The sequence below is a fragment of the Oreochromis aureus genome, linkage group 6, assembly GCF_013358895.1.
Source record: "Oreochromis aureus strain Israel breed Guangdong linkage group 6, ZZ_aureus, whole genome shotgun sequence".
Lineage (NCBI taxonomy): Eukaryota > Metazoa > Chordata > Actinopteri > Cichliformes > Cichlidae > Oreochromis > Oreochromis aureus.
Genome location: NC_052947.1, coordinates 25,741,428 through 25,765,698, shown reverse-complemented (window position 1 = coordinate 25,765,698; position 24,271 = coordinate 25,741,428). Strand labels below are relative to the sequence as shown.

The 24,271-nt window shown below is 40.9% G+C and overlaps 3 protein-coding genes across 6 annotated transcripts; 1 reads left to right on the top strand and 2 right to left on the bottom strand.

Annotated features, from left to right (window-relative positions):
• Position 1: 1 nt before the first annotated feature.
• atad5b (ATPase family AAA domain containing 5b) lies at positions 2-11,852 on the bottom strand. 3 transcript variants are annotated; one of them, XR_005613466.1, is made up of 15 exons: positions 11,209-11,852; positions 10,876-11,115; positions 10,685-10,781; positions 10,500-10,582; positions 10,245-10,393; positions 9,166-9,337; positions 8,772-9,037; positions 8,585-8,678; positions 8,445-8,509; positions 8,107-8,281; positions 7,909-8,027; positions 7,049-7,821; positions 6,470-6,628; positions 5,393-5,522; positions 2-70 (listed from the first exon to the last, which is right to left on the bottom strand). XR_005613466.1 is itself a non-coding variant. In XM_031740162.2 (14 exons), exons 1-14 carry the CDS (start codon positions 11,747-11,749, stop codon positions 5,444-5,446), a joined length of 3,012 nt encoding a protein of 1,003 aa, XP_031596022.2. In that variant the 5' UTR covers positions 11,750-11,852; the 3' UTR covers positions 5,191-5,443. The 3 variants fall into 3 exon arrangements, 1 of the variants encoding a protein (XP_031596022.2); XR_005613465.1 differs by lacking the exon at positions 2-70 and adding an exon at positions 5,052-5,166; XM_031740162.2 differs by lacking the exon at positions 2-70 and having other exon boundaries at positions 5,191-5,522.
• On the top strand, positions 1,704-5,050 carry tefm (transcription elongation factor, mitochondrial). Its single transcript, XM_031740151.2, has 5 exons — positions 1,704-1,940; positions 2,161-2,651; positions 4,050-4,199; positions 4,334-4,512; positions 4,636-5,050. Exons 1-5 carry the CDS (start codon positions 1,898-1,900, stop codon positions 4,895-4,897), a joined length of 1,125 nt encoding a protein of 374 aa, XP_031596011.1. The 5' UTR covers positions 1,704-1,897; the 3' UTR covers positions 4,898-5,050.
• A 1,008-nt stretch (positions 11,853-12,860) lies between the features above and the next one.
• On the bottom strand, positions 12,861-23,668 carry suz12b (SUZ12 polycomb repressive complex 2 subunit b). Of its 2 annotated transcripts, none has more exons than XM_031740366.2 (17): positions 23,365-23,668; positions 22,979-23,123; positions 22,211-22,257; positions 22,043-22,107; positions 21,846-21,914; positions 21,599-21,648; positions 21,126-21,211; positions 20,809-21,040; positions 20,472-20,577; positions 20,267-20,372; positions 19,970-20,147; positions 18,080-18,168; positions 17,581-17,724; positions 17,040-17,197; positions 16,187-16,385; positions 15,493-15,572; positions 12,861-14,735 (listed from the first exon to the last, which is right to left on the bottom strand). In XM_031740366.2, exons 1-17 carry the CDS (start codon positions 23,377-23,379, stop codon positions 14,429-14,431), a joined length of 2,076 nt encoding a protein of 691 aa, XP_031596226.1. In that variant the 5' UTR covers positions 23,380-23,668; the 3' UTR covers positions 12,861-14,428. The 2 variants fall into 2 exon arrangements, with proteins under 2 accessions (XP_031596226.1, XP_031596234.1); XM_031740374.2 differs by having other exon boundaries at positions 18,080-18,165.
• Between the last annotated feature and the right edge of the window lie 603 nt (positions 23,669-24,271).

The window sequence follows — 24,271 nt, the reverse complement described above, 5'->3', positions numbered from 1 at the left end:
GGTCCAAGACTCCCCTGTTGGGACCTTAAAAAGAACTATTTCCTTTAATTGTTTCCTCCACAGAAGTTGGCTGGAAAAAAACAAAGAAAGCTTTATTACACACACTTGGGAAAAATGTGTTTGTTTGGTTTATAACTCTATAGCTTCTGCATAGTTCTGCTTAAACCAGTTAAATTAAACTAGAGCAAAGTAGTAACACTGAATAGAGTTTATTTTAAGCTAGCTGGACCAAAAAAAACCTGTTCACATAGATTCAGTACAGATGAACGTTCTTACTTAGTGACTGTCTGACAACTTTCGTGTCCATTCAGATTTAGAATCGAACGTCTACTTTCTGTACTGTTTATGTGCAGAGAAATGGATTCAGTGGTGGAAACTGAAGAAGGAAAAATGTTGCACAGATTTCAGGGAAGAGTTGAGACTGGCTCTGGGTGGTAAGGAAGAGTTAGCAGATGACTGGGAAAATACAGCAGTAATGGAAAACGGTAAATGGACTGGTTATTATAGAGCACATTTCTACTCTACTCTTTATACAACATGCCTCATCCACCCATTCATACAAGCATTTTTTCTATGCTGAAGTGCTTTCTAATGTTCACACACATTCACACTTTGATGGATGCATCGGAGAGCAACTTGGTGTTAGTGTCTTGCCCAAGGATATAGGGCATTCAGACTGGAGTAGGCAGGGATCAAACCACCAACCTTCAGATTTGTAGATGAATTTGGGATTTGGGAAAGAGTTGTTGAAGCTAGATTACTGGGAGAGGTGCCGATCAGAGGGCAGCAGTATGGCTTTATGCTGAGAAAGTTTGCTTGAGAGTGATGACGGAGAAGTATAGAGGTCACAAGGAGTTGCACGGTGTCTTTATGGATTTAGAGAAAGCATATGATAGGGTGCCAAGGGGGAAACTGTGGTACTGGATGAGGAAGTCACAAGTGGCTGAGTATGAGTAAGTATTTGCAGGTGGTGCAGGACCTATGAGAACAGTGAGACAGTGGTGAGGTGTTTCAGCAGGAGTGACAGATGGGTAAAAGATGGGGGTGGGATTACATCAGGGATCAGCTCTGAGTCCCTTCTTGTTTGCATTGATGATGGACAGGTTGGCAGATGAGGTGAGGCAGGAGTGTCTGTGCACTACGATGTTTGGAGACAATATTGTGATCTGTAGTGAGAGCAAGAAGCAGGTGGAAGGGAGCCTGGAGAGGTGGAAGAATGCACAGGAGAGAAGAGGAATTAAAACAGTAGCAGCAATACAGAGTACATACTTGTGAATGAGACGGACAGAAGTGTAACAATGAAGCTGCAAAGAGTAAAGGTATTGAAGGAAGATGAGTTTAAGTACCTGAGGTAAACCATCTAAAGCACTGGACAGTCCACAAGAGGAATAAAGAAAAGAGTGGAGGCAGGGTGGAGTGGGTGGAGATGAGTGTCAGTGGCAATTTGCAACAGAAGGATACCAGCAAGAGTGAAAGGGGAGGTTTAGGCTATAATGTGTGGTTTGGAGACCTTCACCCCTAAATGCAGCAGTCGAAAAAAGATAGTCTATCATTATGTATTAAACATTAAAAAATAAATAAACCCAGCTCGGGAGTGGACGAATAAGCATTCTGTTATTTATCAGTTATTATTATTATTTATGATGTTATTATTTAATTATTTTGTTTAATTATCTAATTCTTTATTTTTGTCTTTATCTCTACGACGTCCGATACATCGAGTATATGCCAGGGAGGGATTAAGGAGCATTCCGGAACCATTTAAAGTGTTGTTCTTGTGCTACACCGACCAGTTAAAACCGTTGGACACCAAACAATCAGAGGGCAAAGTTGTTCCACCTGCATTATGCCGGCGAGCAAAACCATCAAATATTCATTTTAACTTCAAGTAACGATAATGTGGGTCGCCAGGCGAGTTTTGTCGTCGCTGGTCAAAAGAAGTAAGAATTTTTAATGTACATATGTCAATAGCTAGTATCGCCAGTTGTGAAATGTCGTTTAATTTTAAGCCTTTAGAAGTTGCATCTTCTTTTATAGTCTTAAATGTTCATTAACAGGTCTACCTTAAGTAACTTTGACTGAGCTCCACACTCGTATTGTAAAATTTAACACCTTAAACGTTAGACTAAGATTGAACACGTTTCCCCGTTGTGTTTCCAGCTCAGTATGCGGGACAGTCCGGTTTGTTTTGCCGCCCTCAGCACGGCTCCCTCCCTGAGCTGGAGCTGCGGTACCTTCAGTGCACATGCTGCTGGAGAAGCCGGGTTCCCGTGGCGAGCTTTGAGACCCTTAACGCTAATCTGTCCTCCAGTAATGAACCCTGCAAGGACGACGCGAGCAGAACGCTGGACACCTGCTACACCCCAGAGCAGCGAGACGCTATCCTCCAGCTCCTCAACACCGCCACGCCGGGAGAGCTGGCCGGGATAAAGCTGCTGCGAGGCCGCAAGTCCCTTAACATTGTGGAGTACAGGACTAAAAACGGACCCTTTAAAACTCTGGAAAGTGTGGTGAATGTTCCACTGCTAAAGCACAAAAGTGCTGTCATTGTCTTCAACTCCATTCTCAACCCGACGGTTAAGAAGGAGAGGAAAGTGAGGATACAGCTGGCCAAGTTCATCAGGCCAGAGGTCGACAAGTCTTGGTTAGAGGTGAGCTTTTTGTGTTAACAGGTGATTTCCGGTGTGTGGGTTTTTTTTAATGTCTAATATCTTTGGTTATGTTGGTAAATCGGCTGTAGTCAACAGGGGTTACATATAAAATAATTACTTGTTTAGCAAGTATCTTTATGACTATGTTATTGTTCCTACTCTCTGCTCTACGTTACAATCATTGTAGTCTCTTTTGGCCACTTAAAATATTTTTATAGAACTGCTTTATATTTGTTGCGATTTCTGCTGTCCTCTTGGCCACATCTCTCTTGAAAAAGACATTCTTATTGTCAATGAGAGTTGAATTTTTACATCCAGTAATAAAAGGTCACTTTGCTAAAAACTGACTGTTGCTTCTACCTTGGGACAGAACCGTTCTGCTTTCTGGCTTTAAATGATGCCATCCATGAGAGGGATGTTTGGCAGATTAAAAGCCCACAAGTCATATGTAACAGTTTAAATACTAAATACCCTGGAGATTGCTTGGTCCTGCCAGAGGTTTCTTCCTGTTAAAGGGAGTTTTTCCTTCCCACTGTCACCAAAGCCCTTGCTTGACTGGGGGTCATATGATTGTTGGGGATTTGTTTTCTTTGTATTATTTTAGCTGTTTTACCTTACAAAATAAATCACCTTGAGGCATCTTATTGTGATTTGGTGGTATATAAATACAATTGAATTGAATTGAATCATTATTTGGCAAATAACAGAAATCACTTCTTGGCAGACAATCACTATTTGACACATCTGTGTTTGAAATATCCACATTGGTCTTTGTGATCACGGGCAATTCTAGGATTTTTTTTTTTTAATTTATTTATTGTTTGGAGTTAATCTTGTTTTATTTGTTGATAAGCCATCATCTGTCAACAGTGCCCATATTTTGGATGACACAGATGTTCCTTTTGATATATAATTACATGATCTATGAGAATTATGAACCACATAAGTGGGTTCGTCCTGACTCAAAGTAGGCTTTTGCACATGATATGCACATAGGTTGGTACGCATGTGTACTGTACAAGACTAGCAATCTGCTACCCTGCTTAGAAGTCTATCTCCCTGCTTTTTTTTTTTTTTTTTTTTTTTTTGTAACCATGTGATAAAAAATTTTCATGCTTGAGTAAATTAAACCCCACATAAACAAATGTAATCATAGTCCCATTGATTTTCCTTTGACATGAGTTTAAATCTTTGGGGCCAACATTTATGCAGGGAAAAGCCTACACATGATATTGTGAAACTCAAATATCACAGGATGTTGGATAGCTGGTGATGGACTTTGCTGTGATAGGTTTACTGTCTACTTCATAACCTTGAGCTGTTAAAAGAAAATATTAACTATGAAAAGAAAGAGCAGGATAATGCTCTCTAATCATGATTCTGTATTTGCCAATGCAGGATGCCAGTTCCATAGTGTCACTCATATGTGGGACTAATAAAATTGCCTGGGCACACGTGGACCGTGGAATGACTGTACTGGACTGGCAACAGGTGGACTGTCCGAATTTCCTGAGGGGAACTTACATGGCTTCTGCTTATTTGCATGATGTAAGTACTTATGTAGAGCATATTATTTCTAGTCAAAGTCTAGCTAAATGAGAACGTTAATGTAGATTAACAGTCATGTGTTTTGGAACTTTGTTTCTGTAACATAATTCATTAATTATCTGTGATGCTAACAGGTGTCTTCAGTTGTGGCCCTCCTGCCATCAGCAGATTTCTACATAATAGAGAAATCTTCCATTTCAGTCCAAAACACAGCTCTGTTCCCCATCATGGCACACATGAGGGCTGTGGAGGCCATGCTTTTTGCTCTGCTGGAGCCCAAAAATTCCCCGGCAGAATCCAACATTCCTCCCAGGTGAGGTAAAAGAAGATATCAAAACTATTTGGTTTGAACTTGGGCTGGTCACATCTGTAATCCTGCACCAAGCGAACATGCATGCAGAAACTTGACCCAGAAATTCTCTCCTTTCCTTCACAGGGTTCTCAACATGATGAGGACTGCTGTAGGGCGCCACTTTGGACTGATGGTGGGTGAGTCTCGAACAAGCGGGGCGCAGACAGTTCGACAGCTGATGACAGAGTCGGTGACGCAGAAGCTTCCCAGGATAAACTTTCCCCAGGATCTGCTGGTGAAGTACAGGAATTCCTTCCAGATGGGCAGCAGAAGAGGAGGGGAGGAACTCTGTGATGCTCTCCTTCAGGCTATAGCTTTTTATGAGCTGCTCAGCGACTGCTCCTGAGAGCCACTACCTGGACTGGTCACGTGCTCCAACCACACAACCAACAAACCTCAGAAATGGCATTCTGAGTTCTTTTGAACTTCTTTTTTCTTTGAACTTTTTGGAGGTTAATGATAAGTTTGAAGAATTAAATATTTTTATTGTGACTTAAAACACTCAAATGCTGTTTTCTGGGTACTGTTTGAGTATAAGGGCTGCTCCTGTGTTTATTTCTGCTACTAACCCTGACGGGGCGGTGACGGCTGTCGTCCTAGCATTTTGTGTAAAACCTGTTTGTGGATAAAACACAAAGGATGAAAAGTATAAAAATTATCGTGTCAAAAACCCATGTGAGTACCTGAGTAATCAGTACTTTAAAGTCTTTTAAAATCCTCAGTATAATTTACAAAAAAGGCAAACTTTTTATTTACTTAATGGTTGCAAATAAAAAACATGATTCCTCAAATAAACCACGTTAATTTCATTTCACAGTATTTGACTAAAATAAATACTGACAGGAGTAAGCTGAGGTAGGGATTATAATCAGGTTCAATAGTCTTTTAGGAGTCACGTGAAACCTTCTGCCAGGAGCTGCATAGTTGACTTTGAGAGGCCCAGGTGAATGTTGTTGAGGTAGTTCATACACCTATTGTGGGAGAAATGAGTATTAGTATGTAAAGCAGGGGTCCCCAATCCCAGTCCACGAGGGCCGGTGTCCCTGCAGGTTTTAGATGTGTCCTTGATCCATCACAGCTGATTTAAATGGATAAATTACCTCCTCAACATTTCTTGAAGTTCTCCAGAGGCCTGGTAATGAACTAATCATGTGATTCAGGTGTGTGGACCCAGGGTGAGATCTAAAGCCTGTAGGGACACCGGCCCTCGCGGACTGGGATTGGGGACCCCTGATGTAAAGTATTAGATAAATGCACAAAATGTTAGATATATTTTAAAGGGATAGTTCACTCTTAAACTAAATGTACATTCCTCCACTCCCTTCTGGGGTGTAGTGCTATTTATCAATCTAGATTTCTTATTATGTCAGGCTTATGATTTATGACAGAATCATAGCAGCAAGGGAACAAGTTGTTTTACAAAATGACTTCCTGTGCGGTTTCTCTACAGGTACCTCGGCTTCCTCCCATGGTCCAGACACGGGCTAGTTAGGTTAACTGGAGATACTAAATTGGCCATGTGAAAGTGAGAATGAAAGGTTGTCTGTCTCTGTGTGTTAGCCCTAGTGTGAAGAAGCGGTGTTATTTAACTCTTGTCCCCTTGAAAGCCTGCTATGAGTAAATCTTTAAGCTGTTTTCTGAAACGAGTGGTTACTGCCATATTTCAGACCTGCTTATAAAACTAAATGACTGGGTGTGCATCAGAAGTTAGTGAGGGTGGTCTCTGCCTCTGCAGATATACCCCTGGACAGCCTAAGAAACTGTTCTAAATGTTGTCAAACCACATCTTCACTGATCTACACTGAGGTGTTGAGGGAGGTTATCTGCCATTCTCTCTCACATGAACTTACGGTCTCCATTTCCTGTTATTTATGATGGTCCCCTACTTTCAGACTCTTAAACCTTGTGTCTGACTCACCTCAGTGGCTCTTGTTTCTGTTGCTTTGCTTTATGTGAGCGGCAGATGGAGCGGAGGACCGGCATGTAGTCGACACACACAGCCCGTCTGTTCCCCAGCAAAACGAAGGGTTTACTGCTGAGAACCGTCCTGTTCAATCTGAATCTTCTTTGGGACAAACTGGAGGCACGAGAACAAAGAAATTGGTGTTCTGCTTTATAATGTGCACAATATTATAAATGTTTAGTGAAGCACCCACATGCATTCATGAGCCCCCCTCATCCTGGAGCAACATCACAGGTAGAAAGAAGTTCTATGTACTTTTCCACTAAAGATGCTTTTAGTTATTTAATTGAAATTGTTAACCTTTCATTGGTCAGTGTCTCGCTTTTTAAATGGATTTGGACAAGAATTTATCAAATGAATGTCATGTAATGGCACTTTCCCTTATACTTGCATTATAAAGCATTTAAAAGAAGTCAACACCCTTGAAACTTAAGCAATGATAACTAAAGAAAGTGTATGACTGGACAACTGAAATGGAAAGATGGTAAACAACTTGAAATGGCATTCAGAAGATGAGGTGGAGAGCAGACTCACCTTGGCTCACACAGAGGCTGAAAACTAAAGCTGAGACTGTGTCTTTTAGAAGAAGTCAATGCAAGTCTCTCCGTCAGCCTCCCCCACCTTTTGTCCTCCAGCCCCTGTCTGAGTTTTTGCACTTCATTCCATGCCTCAGACGCTCTGCGCAAGCACCTGTGACACCCCAAACCTTCAGCAGCAGCCTGAATGTCCAACAGCCTCTCCTGACTGTAGCTGCTGTCCTCTTCCTCCCTCATCTCATCCAACAAACCAGCCTTTATCTCCGCTCCTGTCCACACAAATGACTCGGGAACACGTGTCCCTGCGGGCAGCAGGGTGGCATCGAGGTAGGACATGAGGTCAAAGAAGTCAGTCAGGGCGTCTAAACATTCACTCTCCTCTTTAGCTGCAATTTGTTGAGCCGTACTGCCTGAATGCAGAGCTTTTGAAGGAGTCCCACTGAATGAGAATGTTTTTTCAAGGCCCAAACTGTCAGATGATGTGTTGCTATACTTCCTTCTGCTAAGCCTTGACATATGGCTTATAGATTTGCTGTTGGTCAGTGAAGCCCTTTGATAAATGCTTCTATTGTGCTGCTGGATGTGAAGCCCAACATCAGATTGCTCGCACTGTAGCCTGGAATAAGCTACTGTTTCCAAGCATCGAACCGTAGTATGCTGAGCTGCTACAGACAGGAGAAGCTCCAGGTTCAAATAGAGAAGAGGCACGCCTCGTCTCCAGCTCTCAGCGAGAAGTATCAAGAGCTCGTTCATATCCGTTTTAGACCAGGACTGAGAATCAAGACAAAATAGATCTGTAACGTTAATTTCATTTGGAGAAATGATCATGAAGATTTATGCAGAGAAACAAATACTTGCCTGTAGAAGGTTCAGCAAATGTTCTGGAGTTACACCACAAAGACCCAGCATGTTAGCAGAGCAGCCTGTTTTGTGCGGAGGAAATGAGTCTAAATGTTCTCCTTCAGCAGCATCTGAGTCTAAAACAGGAAAATTTACAGAGAATAACATAAAAAGTTTTGTTTAATGTTATTTATGCTTTACTTTGGAGAAACTTACACTGCACACAGTTGGGTTTCTTAGACCTTCCACCACTCTGCACCCAGATCTGCAGCTGCAGCAGGCACCGTCTGACATCACCACAGGTGAGTCTGAGGAGGCAGCTGACGTCATCCAAATCCAGCTGCACTCCCTCAGCCAGACACACCAGCTGCAGGTAACTGCACATATTCACCTTCGAAAAGATGGAGTTAATGACAGACTGAGTTATTTTTCAATAATAAAGTCCCAATAACATTTTTCTTCTTCTATAGCACAAACATGCAAGAAGAGTGCGGCGCTACAGTCAAACACATGCATGCAGTTGTCATGAGGCAGTCGAGGTAACTTTGACTTACTGCTGATGGAGTTTTGAAAATTATTTCATCCAAGCTGCCGTCGAATCGATCCTTGAATAAGGGATCTGAGGAAGACACTAGTTTAGAACCAACAGCTCATCTTTAAAAGTGAAACTCAAACTCTGCGTGTGCGTCTTTACCGTTTGTAGTCAAAATGACTGGTCTTTTTGTGGTACTCATAAAAGCCTTAATGGCTGCAAGGAAACCGACGTCATCGTCAAATATAACGTCAACCTGCGAGAGCAAGCGATAACGGTGAATCTGAAGCAAACACGGTTAACGTGTGGCTTTACATGCCAAACAGTGTCGTGCTCAGAAATGGTTTACCTCTTCAAAGAGAATAAGTGACGTGGCTGTCTTTTTCTCTGCTACATCAGAGACTGACGATGAGTTGACTAGTTTCTTGTTCTCTGGCCTTTCAGATGGTGGCAGGAAACCAGACTGTAAGTGATCTGCTTTGGCCTTCATCCTAAAATAGTGAGTCAGCGTGACTGTGGCTGATTTTGCTTTTGCGCTGCGATGAGAGCCTCTCAAATTCTGTGATGTTCTTCTTTTTGAGGTGGAAGTGACATTTTTAGGAAGCACCCTTTTTCCTGTTAACAGAAAATAGAATTACCTGTACAGTAAAATCGTGCCTCTGTTGTTTTTCAGTACAAGAACTGAGTGATCTAATTACTTGCGTTACAATAAAAACAAATGATCATCATCACTGATGTTCTACCTGGTAAAATCTCAGATTTAGAAGTGCAGGTGTTGACGTTGAAGGTGTTGAAGTAAGCTGGTTTCAGCTGATCTTTCCCCGACGTCTCCACTAGGTGTGACTGGGTAACCTCCTTTAGCTGGGACAGAACATTGCGCCCATTGCGCTGTGAGGAACAGTTCACCTCAAACACCTTTGGTTGAGAAGAAACCAAAACATTAAGACTAGTGGTGGAGAAAAAAAAAAAAAAATCATACAGCACATCATTGTGATATTTTGCTTGTGCCGATACAGAGATGCCACATAGATATCTTATTAAATAAATTCAAATACTTGGGGAATACTATGAATAAGGTGATATAGGAGGCAAGCCTTCTGCAAACAGTCACATTCTGAGTTGGACTGACTGCAGTCACTCTCAGAGAGATTGTCACAGGTTTGCAATTTATGGCAGGTTTTAGTGACAGTGTGAAGTGAGAGAAATTTATCTCACTGGATAAAACAGACAATGACACAGTTTAACTCTGACGACATAATTTGACAAAAAATTGTCACTGTGAGTGAAGTGTTGTGATAATATCATATCGTGGGGTGTCTGGTTATTACCACCTCCAGTGGAGACCTGATCAAAGTCAAAAATGTCACATTTTACCAGTTTTAAAATTGGAGACTCACAGCATATCAGGTGTTGATTTTTTTTTATAGATACCTTCTGGGATGAGCCACAAAAATTTCAACCAGTAGAAAATTTCAATTTTAAATTTGAACTTTTGTACATTTCATATTAGAGCTGTCTGTTTCCATTTTAAATTAGCTGTTTAACCACAGTTTAGTTTCATAGGGGTCGATTGTTTTTATGAGTTAGTGAAATCAAACTCCTGTTAAGGATCATTATTGTTAATATTACACTGAACTAAACTGGTTATCTACGGGGATTCCTTGCTTTACTCAAATGGGCAAAGTTTTTATTGGACACATTTGGGAGTGGTGAACTGGTATTAGGATTCATCCTAACATGAATCCATGTTAGGTGGAACTGATTTCTGACAAGCCTTTGACAGAAGCGCTTCAAAGATACTGGACCTTTTTGTAAGTCCCACCTTGAAGCCCAGCTCCTGAGCACAGGCGTACACCGAAGCAGTCTTGCCCACACCTGACGGTCCTGTAATCAGCAGGGTGTTACCCAGTGGGTCCTCTCTGCCATCATCTGATCCAGCCTCACCCTGGAAGTCTCCACAATCCCATGACTCTACTCAAAAGGATACTTGTTACTTTTCCAAAAGTCACACGCATGGAATAAAAAAGAATAAAATGTCTGACTGAGCAAAGCTTCACAGTGAAGAACCAGTTCATACCATTACTGTTGTCCTGTTGCTTCGTTTCCTCCATTTGTCTCCCCTTGTCACGGGCGGCTCTTAGTTTCCATTTCCTTAACCAACTGAACTCCGAGGAGAAAACATTCATAAAAAGTTTACACTCCTGATGCTGACTTCAAAAGACTAATTAATCAATTAGACTTGTGTAAATATCTTAAATTCACCTGTACAATTTATTCACAGATGCAGGATTACCAATGACCTCACTCGAACACTGGGGACTGTACTTATCTGTCCACAGTGTATCCTCAAAAAATAAATCTAGACAGAAGAAAGTAGACCAAAAAAGTAAATTCCCTGCAATTTAAAGGGAATAAAGCATGTGTCAAACTGTTCTGAATGAGACGAGCATTACTTCTTTGAAGAGGATCACAGCTTTTCATTAAGTTCGGCTCATCGAGACTTGGTTGGCTCGCCCTGTGTTGTTTTAGTCTGCGAGTGCGACTCAGCTTGCTGCACCTGGGCTGCTTCTCTGCAGGGTGAACACTGCTTCCCAGGACATCCTGATGTGACGAGTGACCCACACCTGCACTCTCTGCAGACCTCAGACGCTTGGGTACCCTCTGCAAGAGTTCATCTACCCGTTTTCTCTTTTCTTTTAAGGGGTAATGCGGATATGAGGAGGAAAGAAAGGGGAAAATTATATCCTCACAGAGGAGCAAATGTACAGACAGTTGTTCAGTCTAACCTGTGAGTGCATGCTCCTGCAGCCCTTCTCCTGCCTTCTTCCTCAAAGTGTTGAGCACAGCTTGGACTGGAAATGCTGGATTAGAAGTTTGGATTTCTTCCAGGCAGCTGTGCAGAACTGAGGGTGACAGCTGTCCCCGACACCTGTCCTTTATTGTCACGTGAGAAACTGCAGGTGGACGTTTTACTGGTTGCACGTTATCACCTTGAAGAGGGAGCACGGATTTCTGCGTGCTATCCAGAGGCTGGTCCAGCTCCCCGTCGCTGCTCCGCTTTCTTTGCTGTATCGCTCGTAAGAAAATCGGAGCAATTTTAGCGCTTTTTGCACATAAAGTATCTCTTATCTCCGGCACTGGTTGGAGCTGTGTTCCCGAAAGCCCTGCAGCTGAATTTGAGCCATTTTTATCTTTTGCATCCAGCGAGATTTCCTCCTCAGAGCAGCTCGACTCTGATAAAACTATAACCCCGGCAGTTTGCGACACGTCTTTGCACCGGAAGTTTGAGTCTCTGACTGTTTTGACCTTTCTGAGTTTATTTCGCATCGTAAAACACGGCAAACTAATTTTTTAAAAAGGCTTTAGTTTGCAGGTTACAGGTTGGCCATTTTGAATTTGGCGCTTAGGTTTTTACGTATGACGTCATTTGTGCGACGTTCGCGTAACACAGAAATGTCGGGTTTTTTATTGCTTTCAAACGAAGTTAGCTAGTTAGGGCTGTATTTAAGAAGAAAAGGGTATGAGGAATATAGGACATGGAAATACACGAGTACAGTCAGTGTTAGATTCATCCGCAGAGCTGAAGTGACGCTTTAAAAGTGCGCAGTGTTTCTCTGCAGTCAGAGATCGTGTGTGTACACAGATATCCCACACTGATACAGATTAGCCGCACCAGTTACAAAAGATCTCAAAACTACACAAACCTTTCTTTAAAGTCATCAGACCAGCTACAGTTACAGATGTTTTTACTCATATAGAATAAAGTGCAGTGTTACATTTTACAGCTTTTACTTTTGTCACCTGCTCTGATGCAGCTTGGGTCAGACAAGTCAAAGTCCTGTAGTGCATTTTTGTAGCATAGACATGCATTTATATGAAACCATCCAGTCTCAGTCTTGTGTATCTACTTATATAGACTCACTTGCCACTTTGTTAGGTACACCTGTTCAGCGGTTTATTAAAATATCTAATGAGGCAATCACATGACAGCAACTCAGTAATTATAGACTTATAGAGGTGATTAAGAGGACCAGGTGAGTTTCAAACTGAGCACCAAAATGGTGAAAAAAAGTGATTTACTTGGATGTGGCATGGTTGTTAGTGCCAAACTGTTGGTCTTCTGGGACTAACAATCATGCCACCCCTATACAATCATCACTAGGTCCCCAAAAGTTGATTTTGTTCATCTGGACGTAGCGTTTTCAGTAGGAGAAACGTACAGAAAGTTGCAGTGTTGTCATTAGTTGGCTGTACTGCACAAACTAAAGTGATCTTGACCACAATTTGATTGAAGGCCTATTAGATGTGTTCACTGTGTGCAGGTTTCACTAAACTCCGAACAATATTCCAGCAGGAGTAGTGATTCTTGTGAACTGTGGAAGGGTGGACAGTCAGTCAGTCCTGCAGCCAGTTCATCTAAAAGTAGTACAGGAATGGATAAGGACAAATGTGTTTTATTTCTTTAAATATAAAAATCCCCTTATCCAGAGTGTATACGTCACAATTTTCCACAGGGTGTTTTGACAACAACGTTTTTGTTTTCCAGATGGACACAGAAAGCCTCCATGGATAACGGAGGGCAGAGGGAGGAATATACTGTTAATCTGGTTGTCCACAAAGGAATTCTGAAACTGAATGGTGATGTTCACCAATTTATGTGCACACTACTAAACACAACTACTGCTTTTTTTTTTTTCTCAAAAAAGTGTTATGAAGAAAAAAAATTATACATACTTTAAAAAATTTTTACAGAACTAAGAGAATGATGAAAATATTCCCCTTTGGCATCAACTGAAACTAAAAGAACACATTATCTTATTTGGACCTGAAAAATCCTCCAAACAACATATTGCTTTGAAATGACAACTGCAACCTGTTCTTTACTAGATGCGAAACGGGGCACAGCTAAACATTTGATGTGATTACACTATACACATTTCTGTCAGCTACTTGTAACCCACGTTTAAAAATATAAAATTAAAATAATGTTGTCTCCAATGTTTTCAGAGCTTGAAGTGGGGGGGAAAAAACAAAAAAAACAAAACAAACTGCAGGCGCCTACATCAGAAAACAGCCGACATTCATTTCTCTGATGCTTTGCACGGCACACGGAGTGATGTGCTGCTGGTTGTCCACAAACAAAATACTCAGAAAACTTGATTTCCTTGGCTTTCCTTGAACCATCATCAATGTCAAACATATGATGAAATGTAATTTTTTTTTGTTTTGTTTTTTAGCCTGGACTGAAATCTTACTTTATTCTGTAGTCCAGGATCCATGCTTACGGTACAACACTGACAACCTTGTCAGGAAACCCCACAATCCTCTCCAGTTTCCTAATATTTTAACTGTATCGCCCTTCATTTGACATGTCATCCACAGCAGCGAATCCAGCCCTCCACAGACGATCATGAAAAAGCTGCATTCAAGTGCTGACGCAGCATGATTACATTTTTCCTTTCCAAATGACAATTTCAAGGTAAGCCTTCTAAATACAAACACCAAGTGCTAAAATAACCATCTAAAAAGGATACATTTTTAATCAAGGTTATTGTGTACGTGTACAAATAAACAGTGAAAATGTTACCAGTACAGTTTTAACTGTAGCCTTGATATAGCTGTCTATCATACCAAAGGCAGTCGTGCCACAGTAGAAGACACTCCATTCATTTACTCTCAGTGACACAAGGATAATTCAATGGCTCCTACAAAATGCATATTAAGTAGGTTCAACTTGCATCATTCAGTCCACAAATTCCTAGTTTGTGTAGAAGTGGGCGATTCACTTTTATATTGTTCATATTTGGTTCAGTTCAAGTTCCAAAAACTTGTTTACCTTGTATACTGATCTGTGTCCAGTCAGTTCATCTGCTGCTCAGTTCTCTCACCTATCTAAGCACCAAAAGGTCGGTAAAGTCCATTTAAGGGAGCAGGGGAGGGGGGGAAAATAAAAAATAAAAATACAGAAAAATACAACAATCATAGTTCCCTCCAGCCAGCTTTACATCAGTCTGTTAGAGCGCTTTTTGTCCTCTTGCCCTGCTTTCCCCCACTTGGGGTGACGGCATTTCCATTACAGGCTCCTGCTGGATTCTGATCCTGCTGGTCCACCTCAACTTCCGGCAGCTCTTCTTGTATCTGCCGCAGTCGGGCCATCGCACGGTCGATGGTGGATGTGCTTACCAGGTTGAAGTCGTGCATGCTGACTAGATGCAAGAGGAAGTTGCGGCAGAGGTTGCGGCGGATGATGTGAGCGCCGCGGTTCTCCACGAAAAGCATGATGGCCTGATTCATCTGGTTGTCTGCAATGAAGCTGAAGGGGGGAATAATCAAATTATAGGAATCTAACATTTATACAGTCAGAGGCTGTAAAAACACCATCAAGGTACTGTGAAGTCACTCATTCATTTGTGGACTACCATTAGAAGCTTTGAGCTCAGCAGCTCCAGCACTGATGTTTTGGAACCAGATTTCATGAGTGCGTGTGGTAGCTACATGTCAACCAAAGGCTGCCCTGCCCTAGAGCATACCCTGCATTACTGATTTTACTCTGGGACCACTTCACAACATAATGTACACCGAACCTTATGCGCCTTAAAGAAAAAAAAGAAGAAAAAAAAAGACTGGAATCTGACAATCAAATTCAAGGCTTTTTGACACACTCATAGAGACATGTTTCTCACAGACATCTATGATCTGACTAAATGTGTCGCCACCTGCTGGCTACTGAAAGAATGCAGGTTTTAGAGGCTCCACACTGTGATCAAAATATGTAAAAACTACTCTTAACTGCTGGATGGTTTATTAAATGGAGCATATTCTTGAGGATTTTTTTTCTGATTTGTTTGGAATCGTCTGTGATGACATCCTGTTTAACCCCATTTATTATTCGCAAACAGTTTCCCAGAGTATAAAGTTAAGAAATAAAATAAAGTAAATAAATAAAGTCCAATATGTTTTCCCCCTCACCCAGTTGAGAAAAATAAACCTGACACAGTTGAATACAAACTAGCTCCACCATTATAAGCATCCTGCAAAATCTCTGCTTCAAACTGATATATTCAACATACCCATGTTTCATGACGTGCAGGTTCCACAGCTTCATCACCTCCTTCTCTCCTTCATTAACGTCCGTGAACTCATCCAGTTGCTATAGTAATTAAAGACAATAAATAAATGATGACACTCAATTAAGATACACTCCAATATGAACAGCTTGCCATATAAGCCAAATGTAACAGTAAAACGGTGTTTAATGTGTATCAAGTTTTTACATCATTACAACTGTGAATAAGCCATAATGAAAACTCATCAGGGGTTAATCTCGCAGGTTTTCTGTCACTCCTGTCAGAAGTGTAACTAACAGACTTTGTTCTGCAGCGGGTTCAGTGAGATCAATAACAAGCTGAAGAGGTGTTCAGTGTTGGCAGCGGTTTTTCTGCCCTGAGCACCTCCAAGTTATTTATGGGCGACCGGCCCGACCCAAATGATTTCTCACTCTGTTGCTATGGTAACTCTGAAATCTTTGTTTTGCCATTCCTCTGTCTTTGTTTTTTTTGTTTTGTTTTGTTTTTTTTAATGTTTCCCTCTCCTCCCAATTCTGGGTGTCTGGGAAATTCAAGGACACAATCACAACTTTTCCTTGGATTTATTTATTTCATTGGTGAATCATTTTTCCTTTACTGAAGTTGAGGTTAAGTAAAGGTTGACGACAATCAAGCCTTTTACAGGGTAAAAATGACTTTATGAGCACTGGTTTCTCACCGTGGCAGTTTTCTCTCTGAGCCACTCTGGATCCCTTTCATCCTCGCTGTCTACATCCATTTCCTGAGGCCGCAGGGGCATGCAGCTATCACTGTGGAAATAGAGGCGGTTATGTCCACTGACGTAGGTCCTCTGCTGCTCCAACTCTCCGTCCTCAGACTCCAGGAACTCTGAAAGACTTGGTTTGGTCCTCTTGGGCCTAGCAAGAGAAGAAGAAAATGAATTTTGTATTTAACACTGTGTAGGCTGACATTTCAGAAATGTATAATTTTACTGTCTTACATATGAAATAATAATAATTTCAAAGCATCCCCAGTTTGAGGTGGAATTGAGGTAACCTTTAATAAACTGTACGTAACCTTGCATCCTCACCAAAATAAACATTCGCTCAATTGTTAAAACTAGGATATAAATTTATAGTTATTTTATACATTTGTCCAAATTTTTGCCATAATTAGCGTATAAATTTTTAAGTGTATAAGGTTTGTAACTTTTAAAGTAAAGGTTTATGATAAATATGAAGATACTCCCCTCAAAGGAATAAAGTAAAAACGCTTCACGCCATTGTCGGCGTATGCTTTTATCAGACAATTACATCTCGGCTTTCCAGACTTTTATCAACCAAACTCATTTCTAACTGATACATTAGTATAAGAACATATCAGAGCTAATCCGTTTAGAGTTGCCTTCCTGCCAAGTTCCTCAGACTTTTGCTCCAAGTCTGTTTAAACCATGGTTAGTGTGCATGATCAGGTCATTAACATTAATTCAGCTCATTACCCCTGCATTAACAGACAAATGAAGGGGAAAAATAATCAGCTCTGTTAACTCTGAATGAAGGTTATGCGTCTACCTGGAAACCAGTATGTGAGTCACAGCGGTCCTCTTGACTGGGCCGTTGCGGCTAAAAGCAAAACCTGGCTGGCTGTGAATGTCCTGAGGGTTGCCAACGTATGAGCCGTCATAGCACTCATTGATGGAAACGTCTATCCTTGCTCCTTTAGGGTGAGGCTGCAGATTAAGAAACAAATAAAAGAACTATATCAACCATTCAACTGTTAATAAATTAATTCAACGGTTAATATTTAATATGGAGCAAATGATGTGATTAGATAACAGGTTAAATTTGAGGAAAAAAATCAGGAATAATGACAATTAGAATAATCCCATTCTTCTTGCACTCTTTAACTTACAAGACTTAAAATACATAACACAAGTGTATAGTTTATACAAGTGTTTTAAGATGCAGCTTGCAGATTACAACCCCCCCCCCCACACACACACACACACACCATCTTTGAACTTTAAAACTGTGTGAGATCCCATGGTGTCTTGTGAAGACTCATGACTTGTCCACGCACGCACGCCTGCGCACACACACACTTATCTCTTACCACATAGTTGAAGATAAAGCGGGAGTGGGAGAGTTTGAGGTGTTTGAGCAGGCTGTAGAGTTTGCTGCAGTTCAGGGTACACCAGGGACAGTGAAGATCATCTCTTGCCTCCGTCTGCTGCCGCGTATTATTGTTGTACAGAAACTGAGGAAGAACAAACCACCGATTTACTACAAGATAAACCAGAGATGGTGAACCTACAGCAGATGTAAAGCAGGGTCATAAAAATCAGAGTTACTGTCACTCTTGACACGCAAAGGGCAAGCACCCAACAGCTAAATATTGTCGATACATTAAGTTTTGAAAAGGTGAATGATTACAAAAAAAAAAAAAAAAAAAAAAAAAAAAAGGGGGGGGGGTATCAAAACGTGACAGTAATTCTAAAACAGCTCCAAAAAACAGACCACAAAGACACTGCACATTTTTATCAACCTAAACAAATGGCTTTTATAATAAGTGTGCCAGGCTCAAATGTATTCCTTACTGTTGTGTGGTGTACCTGATAAAATATACGTAGCTTCTGTCGCGGCTCACATGGGACCTGCTCTTTCTTCGTCTGAATGTCTGTGCTGACTGACTCTTTCACTGCTGACAGGAACAGATGGAGAAGTTAATTCTTGGAGAGTCACCAAATAACAAATTATGTGGACTTTTTTTGTAAACACACTGAAGGGCTTCTTTGAGAAGGAGAAATTGCATTTCCCCCCTCCCCGCCCAGTAACAAAAGATACACAATCTAAGTGCAAATATACCTGTTGATAAAGCCCATTTCAGACATGGAATATGAAACATTGTCGTAGCTTCACCTACATGTTTATGTAATGACCTGATGGCATTAAAAAACACACGGTCACTCAAGTGTTTCACCTTTGTTACAACACAGAGCACAAAAAGAGTTTCCTTCCCACCACAAGAGTAGAAGCACACCTAATGAGCAAATAAAGGAGGATGAGTGCTTACATTTCTGAAATGGAGAGCATAAGTGACAGCATTTAAAACTTGATGTGCAGTTGAAAGGTTAAGCCACAGAAACAAAAAGTGCTTAAGGTGAAAGAGATGAGAGATACTAACCCGCCCCCTCACTAGGCAGGTCAAGTGTTCCTTTAACTACATCGTTAGTTATATTTAGTTGCATATAAGAACCCATATTCAATACTGACATTCATTCGCAAAACAAAGACTTTAGATACTCCTACTCTGTGCGCAGAAATCCGAGAGATCTTCCAAGAAAGGTGTTGCCATGTTCCAGAAAAAATAAATAAATAAATTATTGCTCAATAGGCAGCGATTTCATACCTGTTGATCTCTAATCTGGAACATAACCTGTCCTGGAGCGGGTTATATACGCAGCATAAGTTACCATGGTGAGCTACTCCTGTAAGAAGTAATCCACCTTTGTAGTACTGAAAACCCAAGGTTAACCCTCAAGTTGCTGAGATAAGCCAAAATCCAGCTTCACAGCAGAGACCTCCGGTCCCCTGTTCCAAAACCAACCTAAACGCAAACAGATCATTTATGACATGGTTACACTATCTTAGCATTAAATAAATTGAGCCATTAGGGGCTCTAACTAATGCTAGGGGACACTTTGGCTGAGGACCACCAATGCAAAATGGTAACATTAGTAAGTATATCAGTTAACACTGGAGTCAATGTAAATAATGTTACATCCAAACAGATGGCTAGCACTCACCATATCAAAACAACCCGAGCTTTTAGATAATTAATAGGACCAACTCATAACTGTGTGTGTGTGTGTGTGTGTGTGTGCACACGTGGGAGTCCACACACAGTTACTAATGACGAGACGTCATTAGTAGGGCAGTGACTCATAACTGCTTTTTGCTCATATGGAAGCATTATGCTAAATACTGACACATATAAAACACTCCCCCAAAAAGAAATAATTAAGTAGCGACATTGTGACTTTTACAGAAGGATTCACGGGCTTGTTCAAACATGATGGTGACGTGCAGAGCTGCCTGCACATTTATGGGATGAAAAGCATGTCTGAAAGGGACTCAACAGCTATTTACACAGCGCCTTTTGCCAGATTCAGTTACAAATAGATCATCCCACACCAATATCATAGTGGGCAAATAATCCAAAAGCATGACCCACTCGGGTTTGTCAGAGAATCTGTTCAGGAAATCTCTTTATTTGGTGTTTTGTCTGAACCCTTTTGCAGTGCTTTTAATTAATCAGAAGATCTGGCCTTCTCTTGTCATCTGTGGACATTTTCTGGTCCTCCTCTTGAATGTAATATAAGATAAAATGTAATCCAGGGATTTTGAAAAACCGATAGCATCACACTGATAGAATTTTTCCACGTCATTGCATAGCTCCAAATTTCTAAGTTCAAGCTACCGTGAATTGCTTTTGTACTTACTCATGAGGGCAGTTCGGTGGTTGCTGGTTCTGGTCTCCATAGGGCTGGAGCTATCTGAGTTGCGGGTAGAGAGGGGTTTAGCCACAGGAGCAGTAGACTTTCCACTGCCATCACCTGTCCAACGCAGCGTGAACTGCAATGTGGGTCCCTGAGAAAATGTCTCAAATGGTGGCAGTCTCTGTGGGACAGCCATGGTCAGTGAAGCAGTGAGGTGGACAAGAAGGAAATTAGCATTCAAGTTCAATATGACAAACACAATTACATGTTCCTTTCAGAGACCTAATCCAGCAAGCCTACCTTCCCATCAAGAATGGTTTCCCATGTGGCTCGCTTCTTGCTCACAGGGCTGTCGTCCATCCCTTGCATTGACACCTCGTACTCCCCATCCAGCAGCTGCAGTCTCCTGTGGACAAAGCAGGGCATGTTTTGGGGAGTACAGGCAAAAGCGACTGGAAGAAGGACGTATTTAGAACTTAAAAAGAAAGAAATTACAAATCCTTACCTATTCTTATCAAAGACAGTCATCTGTGCAACATAGGTCTCTGTGGCCTCTCCTTCATCTCTATGGGATGAACTTCGCTTCTTTCTAGTAGGAGTATCTGTTACATCTTCATGTTTAAAGATAAATAAATAAACAAATAACAATTGAGACTAAGAATTTAATATCTAGTCAGCAACTATTTCAGTTACAGCTGGTATCATTTTCAGATGAGATGCTCACAGAAAGAATATTCAATCCCTTATGCTACTCTCCCAACAAACTGCACTGTTAAATTATTCAACTAAATGGTGCACAGTCAAAAACGGAGCATAAAAAGGTTTTACTGTGGGCTTCCTACCAATGTTTTCATTGGCCTCTCCATTCACTAGACCACTGGCATCCCTTCTCCCTGTGCGCGATACCCTGAATAGAAGCGAGTAGGACTTCACCATGTGGCTGTTGCTGGGCTCAAATTCATTGCTGGGAACCAGTAAGGAAGGGTAGGAGCCGGGCTTGGTTTGGTTACTGTCGGGATTCAAAGGCACCTGCTTTTTACCTGTAGGCACTTGCTTTATCGGGCAGCTGACATCCTGAAATACAAAAACAACCACGAGTGAGCAACGGCAGATGCATTGACATGTTGCCAAAAGCGACACACCCAGTGTTTTACTTTACCTTGCGTTTTTTATGGCAGACTTTGACAAGTAGCACCTCTAAGGACACAGAATTTTGTTCATTTTCTGAATTCTGAGATGGCTTTTCTAGAGGGAAACAAGAAGAGTTTGTTTCAATCACAAACAATTGTTATTTATATACATAAGAAGCATCTCTAAACATCATTTACTGTTATCCTACATGCAGCTGTAAGGCTGCATATCAGTATGTTGGTACAAAATAAAAAAAAAGGTTCTTCTGCCTTGCTTCTGAGTGGCTACTTTTGTCATTTCTATCAATGTGGTTGGAATTTTGTTTAACTGATGCTTAACATGCTAGTGGTTGACTGTAGTAGGGTGGTGTCAAAGCAAAACCACATTTCAAACAGCTGAATACTGTAGAAATTTCTGACACATCCAAGCATTTCTGAGTCATTTCTTTCATAGGGAAATACACAAAACACAGGTACTTGGTGAAGAGTAACATGTGCTTACCATCCTTATGGAAGAACCCAGTGAATGTTAACTGTAGATGTGAGGACAAGCTAAAAAGCCAAAAGAAAAATGCACAGGTGAAAATGGGTCATATCAAGTGCTACAACTGTTATTGTGAATAGTAAAAAAAAAAAAAAAAAACCTGCAAGGTACAAATAACTGTATCAGCAACGCCACAGAGTCGGAAAAAATAGCTTTGTTCAATACAAAACAAAAAACAGATGCAACACTTGTAAAGCTGTGTTACCTTGGAGAATCCTGCTCCCCCTTCATCTTCACCACTGTCTGCAACATATCATCCACTTTGAATGTTTTCCTGGAAAGAAGTCGGAGAAAGTTTGTTCACAAATATCGTCAGGAACAAATCATCTTTACAAACTATGACAGTGCATCGTTATGACAACAACAACAAAAAAAGGATTCTTGTTTCTCCAGACTCCATACCTTCTGGCATTTGTTCGACCATTTCTGTGAGACATGAAGGTGAGTGTCCTGTGCAAAAATATGGGCTAAGAAAAAAATAAAATAAAATAGTGGGCGGATATCAGTCATTTTCCATCAGCAGTTTAAAGCAGTTAAATTAAAATATAATTTTGTAGGGTATTCACTTACTGCAATCAAATTCCTTGTGCGTAGAAATCTGTATATCTGAGTTGGTTCTAGAAATACAGCAAGTCTTGTTTTAGACAGTATCACACCACTCTCACATCATCATCTAAAGAAAGCTACTTTTGGCTGCTCCCTTATTTTATTCACAAGGGGCCACCACAGCAGGGAGCTCTACATGTTTGATTTGGTAGAGTGGTACGCCAGATCCCCTTCTTGTGTTTCTAGCAAGAGAACTGGGGATCTTCTGCTTGTTAAGCGAAGTGTAAACCAATACACTAGGGAAACACTGACAGCAAGTTTGTAGAATGAGAACAATATTAAAACCCTGAATAGGATCTGCAATACCATATGTGGCCCCTTTGTCAATCGGTTCATTATTTTGACTTGATCTGAAAAACCCATCCATATTACTGTAGTGCATTTCTCACATGCCAACACTTCTTCTGGTATGTGGTGACTAATTTGGCATGACATTCCCCCCAAAAAAAGAAAGAAAGAAAAAAGAATGGGGCGTGTATTTTAGACTGATTTCAGTCTGATAATTGTTACCTTACTACAGTAGTCATTACGTTAAGTTAAAAACAATATTTAGGACTCCATTTGGAATTAAACCAAATGCCAGCCAGTCAAAATAGCAACTTTAAAAAAAAGCACAATGAATTACACTAAAAATGATCAGAGTAGCGAAACAATCACGGAAAGCACAGGAAAGTCTCTCATGAACCCAAACCGTAAACTTGTATTATAAAGTAACAAGTCGTGAAGTCTCACTTTCAAAGGCCTGTAGGAACAGCTCATGGTCGGCCTGAATCTGCTCCATCTTCGGCTTTTTTACAGAGTTCATCATTGCTGATGAGGCAGGGTAGACGGCGCCGTTAGCTTTGCAACTGGCCCCGCTCATAATATGACCTGAGTTCTGCGGAGTGAGACAACACCACACGTTAGAAGAGAAAAGATTAGGGCATAGGTGCGGGAAACACAACAAGTTAGCTTAGCAAAACACTAGCATTAGCATGCGAGCTAACGGCTAGAAGCACATCGCTAACACGCTAGCCTGCCTTTTACCGCTGTATTTATTCGGTTAATCAAACCACCGTTAACAAAGCTTCCAAAATTTGTAACGTGGCAAATATGTGGCATATAAAAAAGTAACGTACCCTGGCTGATGGCATTAATTTGCTGGCCTCGCTGCCTCTAGCACAAGCCTGGCAGACTCAACAGCAGAAACCTGTGAAGAGGAGGCGACAAGACGCTGGCTAGTTAGCTAGCAGTGCTAGCATAGTTTACTTCAAAACAAACCTCCGGACACTCGAAGCTGTTCTGCATTCATCCGTCCGAAATATTACCAGTAGTTCTGGGTATATTGGACCCGATTATTGATATTCTATCTGTAACTTGTTCTCAATGCGGTATCCCTTCAATTTGTACTGAACAACAGAGCACTGGTCAGTTGTCAGCCAATAGGAGATGAGCGGTGCCAATGCAGAACTGTGATTGGCTACTCAGCTTCAGTGACGTCAGACAACGCGCTCTCGCTTTCTACGATTTTGCGGGAAATCGAGTCCATCTGCATTCATCATATCCAGACGAGCACACAGCAGCCAGAGCTCTCTCATTCACAAAATGTACTCAAGAATTCACAATTTAAACCTTACGAACCCAAATATATTCAATCTGACTATTTATTCAATGAAAAATCAAAAGCAAATCAAAGATCGGAATTAATATTTATATTTTCTGTTTTATTGCATTGACCGCATTGCTGTTGAGAGTTACTTCACATTTGTACGACTATATTCAGTAGAACATAACGATACAGGTGCTGTAGGTTAAATTGTGCTGTAAAAGTAGAAAAGTGTGGATAAAATCTATGTTCGTAATAAAATGTGGACGCTAAGAACATTAAACAAATAACCTAAAAATCTAACATTTACTTTTTAGCTTTTAATAATGAATAATGTACATTATTCAAACAGATTGTACCCTGCCAGCAGGTTACAATAACTGTAATATTTACTTACGTGGTATAAATGCTACGATAACTGTAATTTTTAAAAGATCATA

Coding starts and splice junctions, on each gene's coding strand:
- tefm (XM_031740151.2), top strand. CDS start 1,898: ATGTGGGTCGCCAGGCGAGTTTTGTCGTCGCTGGTCAAAAGAA. Junction 1,941..2,160: donor GTCGTCGCTGGTCAAAAGAA/GTAAGAATTTTT, acceptor TTGTGTTTCCAG/CTCAGTATGCGGGACAGTCC. Junction 2,652..4,049: donor TCGACAAGTCTTGGTTAGAG/GTGAGCTTTTTG, acceptor TTGCCAATGCAG/GATGCCAGTTCCATAGTGTC.
- atad5b (XM_031740162.2), bottom strand. CDS start 11,749: ATGCGAAATAAACTCAGAAAGGTCAAAACAGTCAGAGACTCAAACTTC. Junction 10,782..10,875: donor CTGTGATCCTCTTCAAAGAA/GTAATGCTCGTC, acceptor TCTTCTGTCTAG/ATTTATTTTTTGAGGATACA. Junction 8,282..8,444: donor TTTTCAAAACTCCATCAGCA/GTAAGTCAAAGT, acceptor ATCTTTTCGAAG/GTGAATATGTGCAGTTACCT.
- suz12b (XM_031740366.2), bottom strand. Junction 18,169..19,969: donor CCACCGAACTGCCCTCATGA/GTAAGTACAAAA, acceptor TGTTCCTGTCAG/CAGTGAAAGAGTCAGTCAGC. Junction 17,725..18,079: donor AGCTACGTATATTTTATCAG/GTACACCACACA, acceptor GTTCTTCCTCAG/TTTCTGTACAACAATAATAC.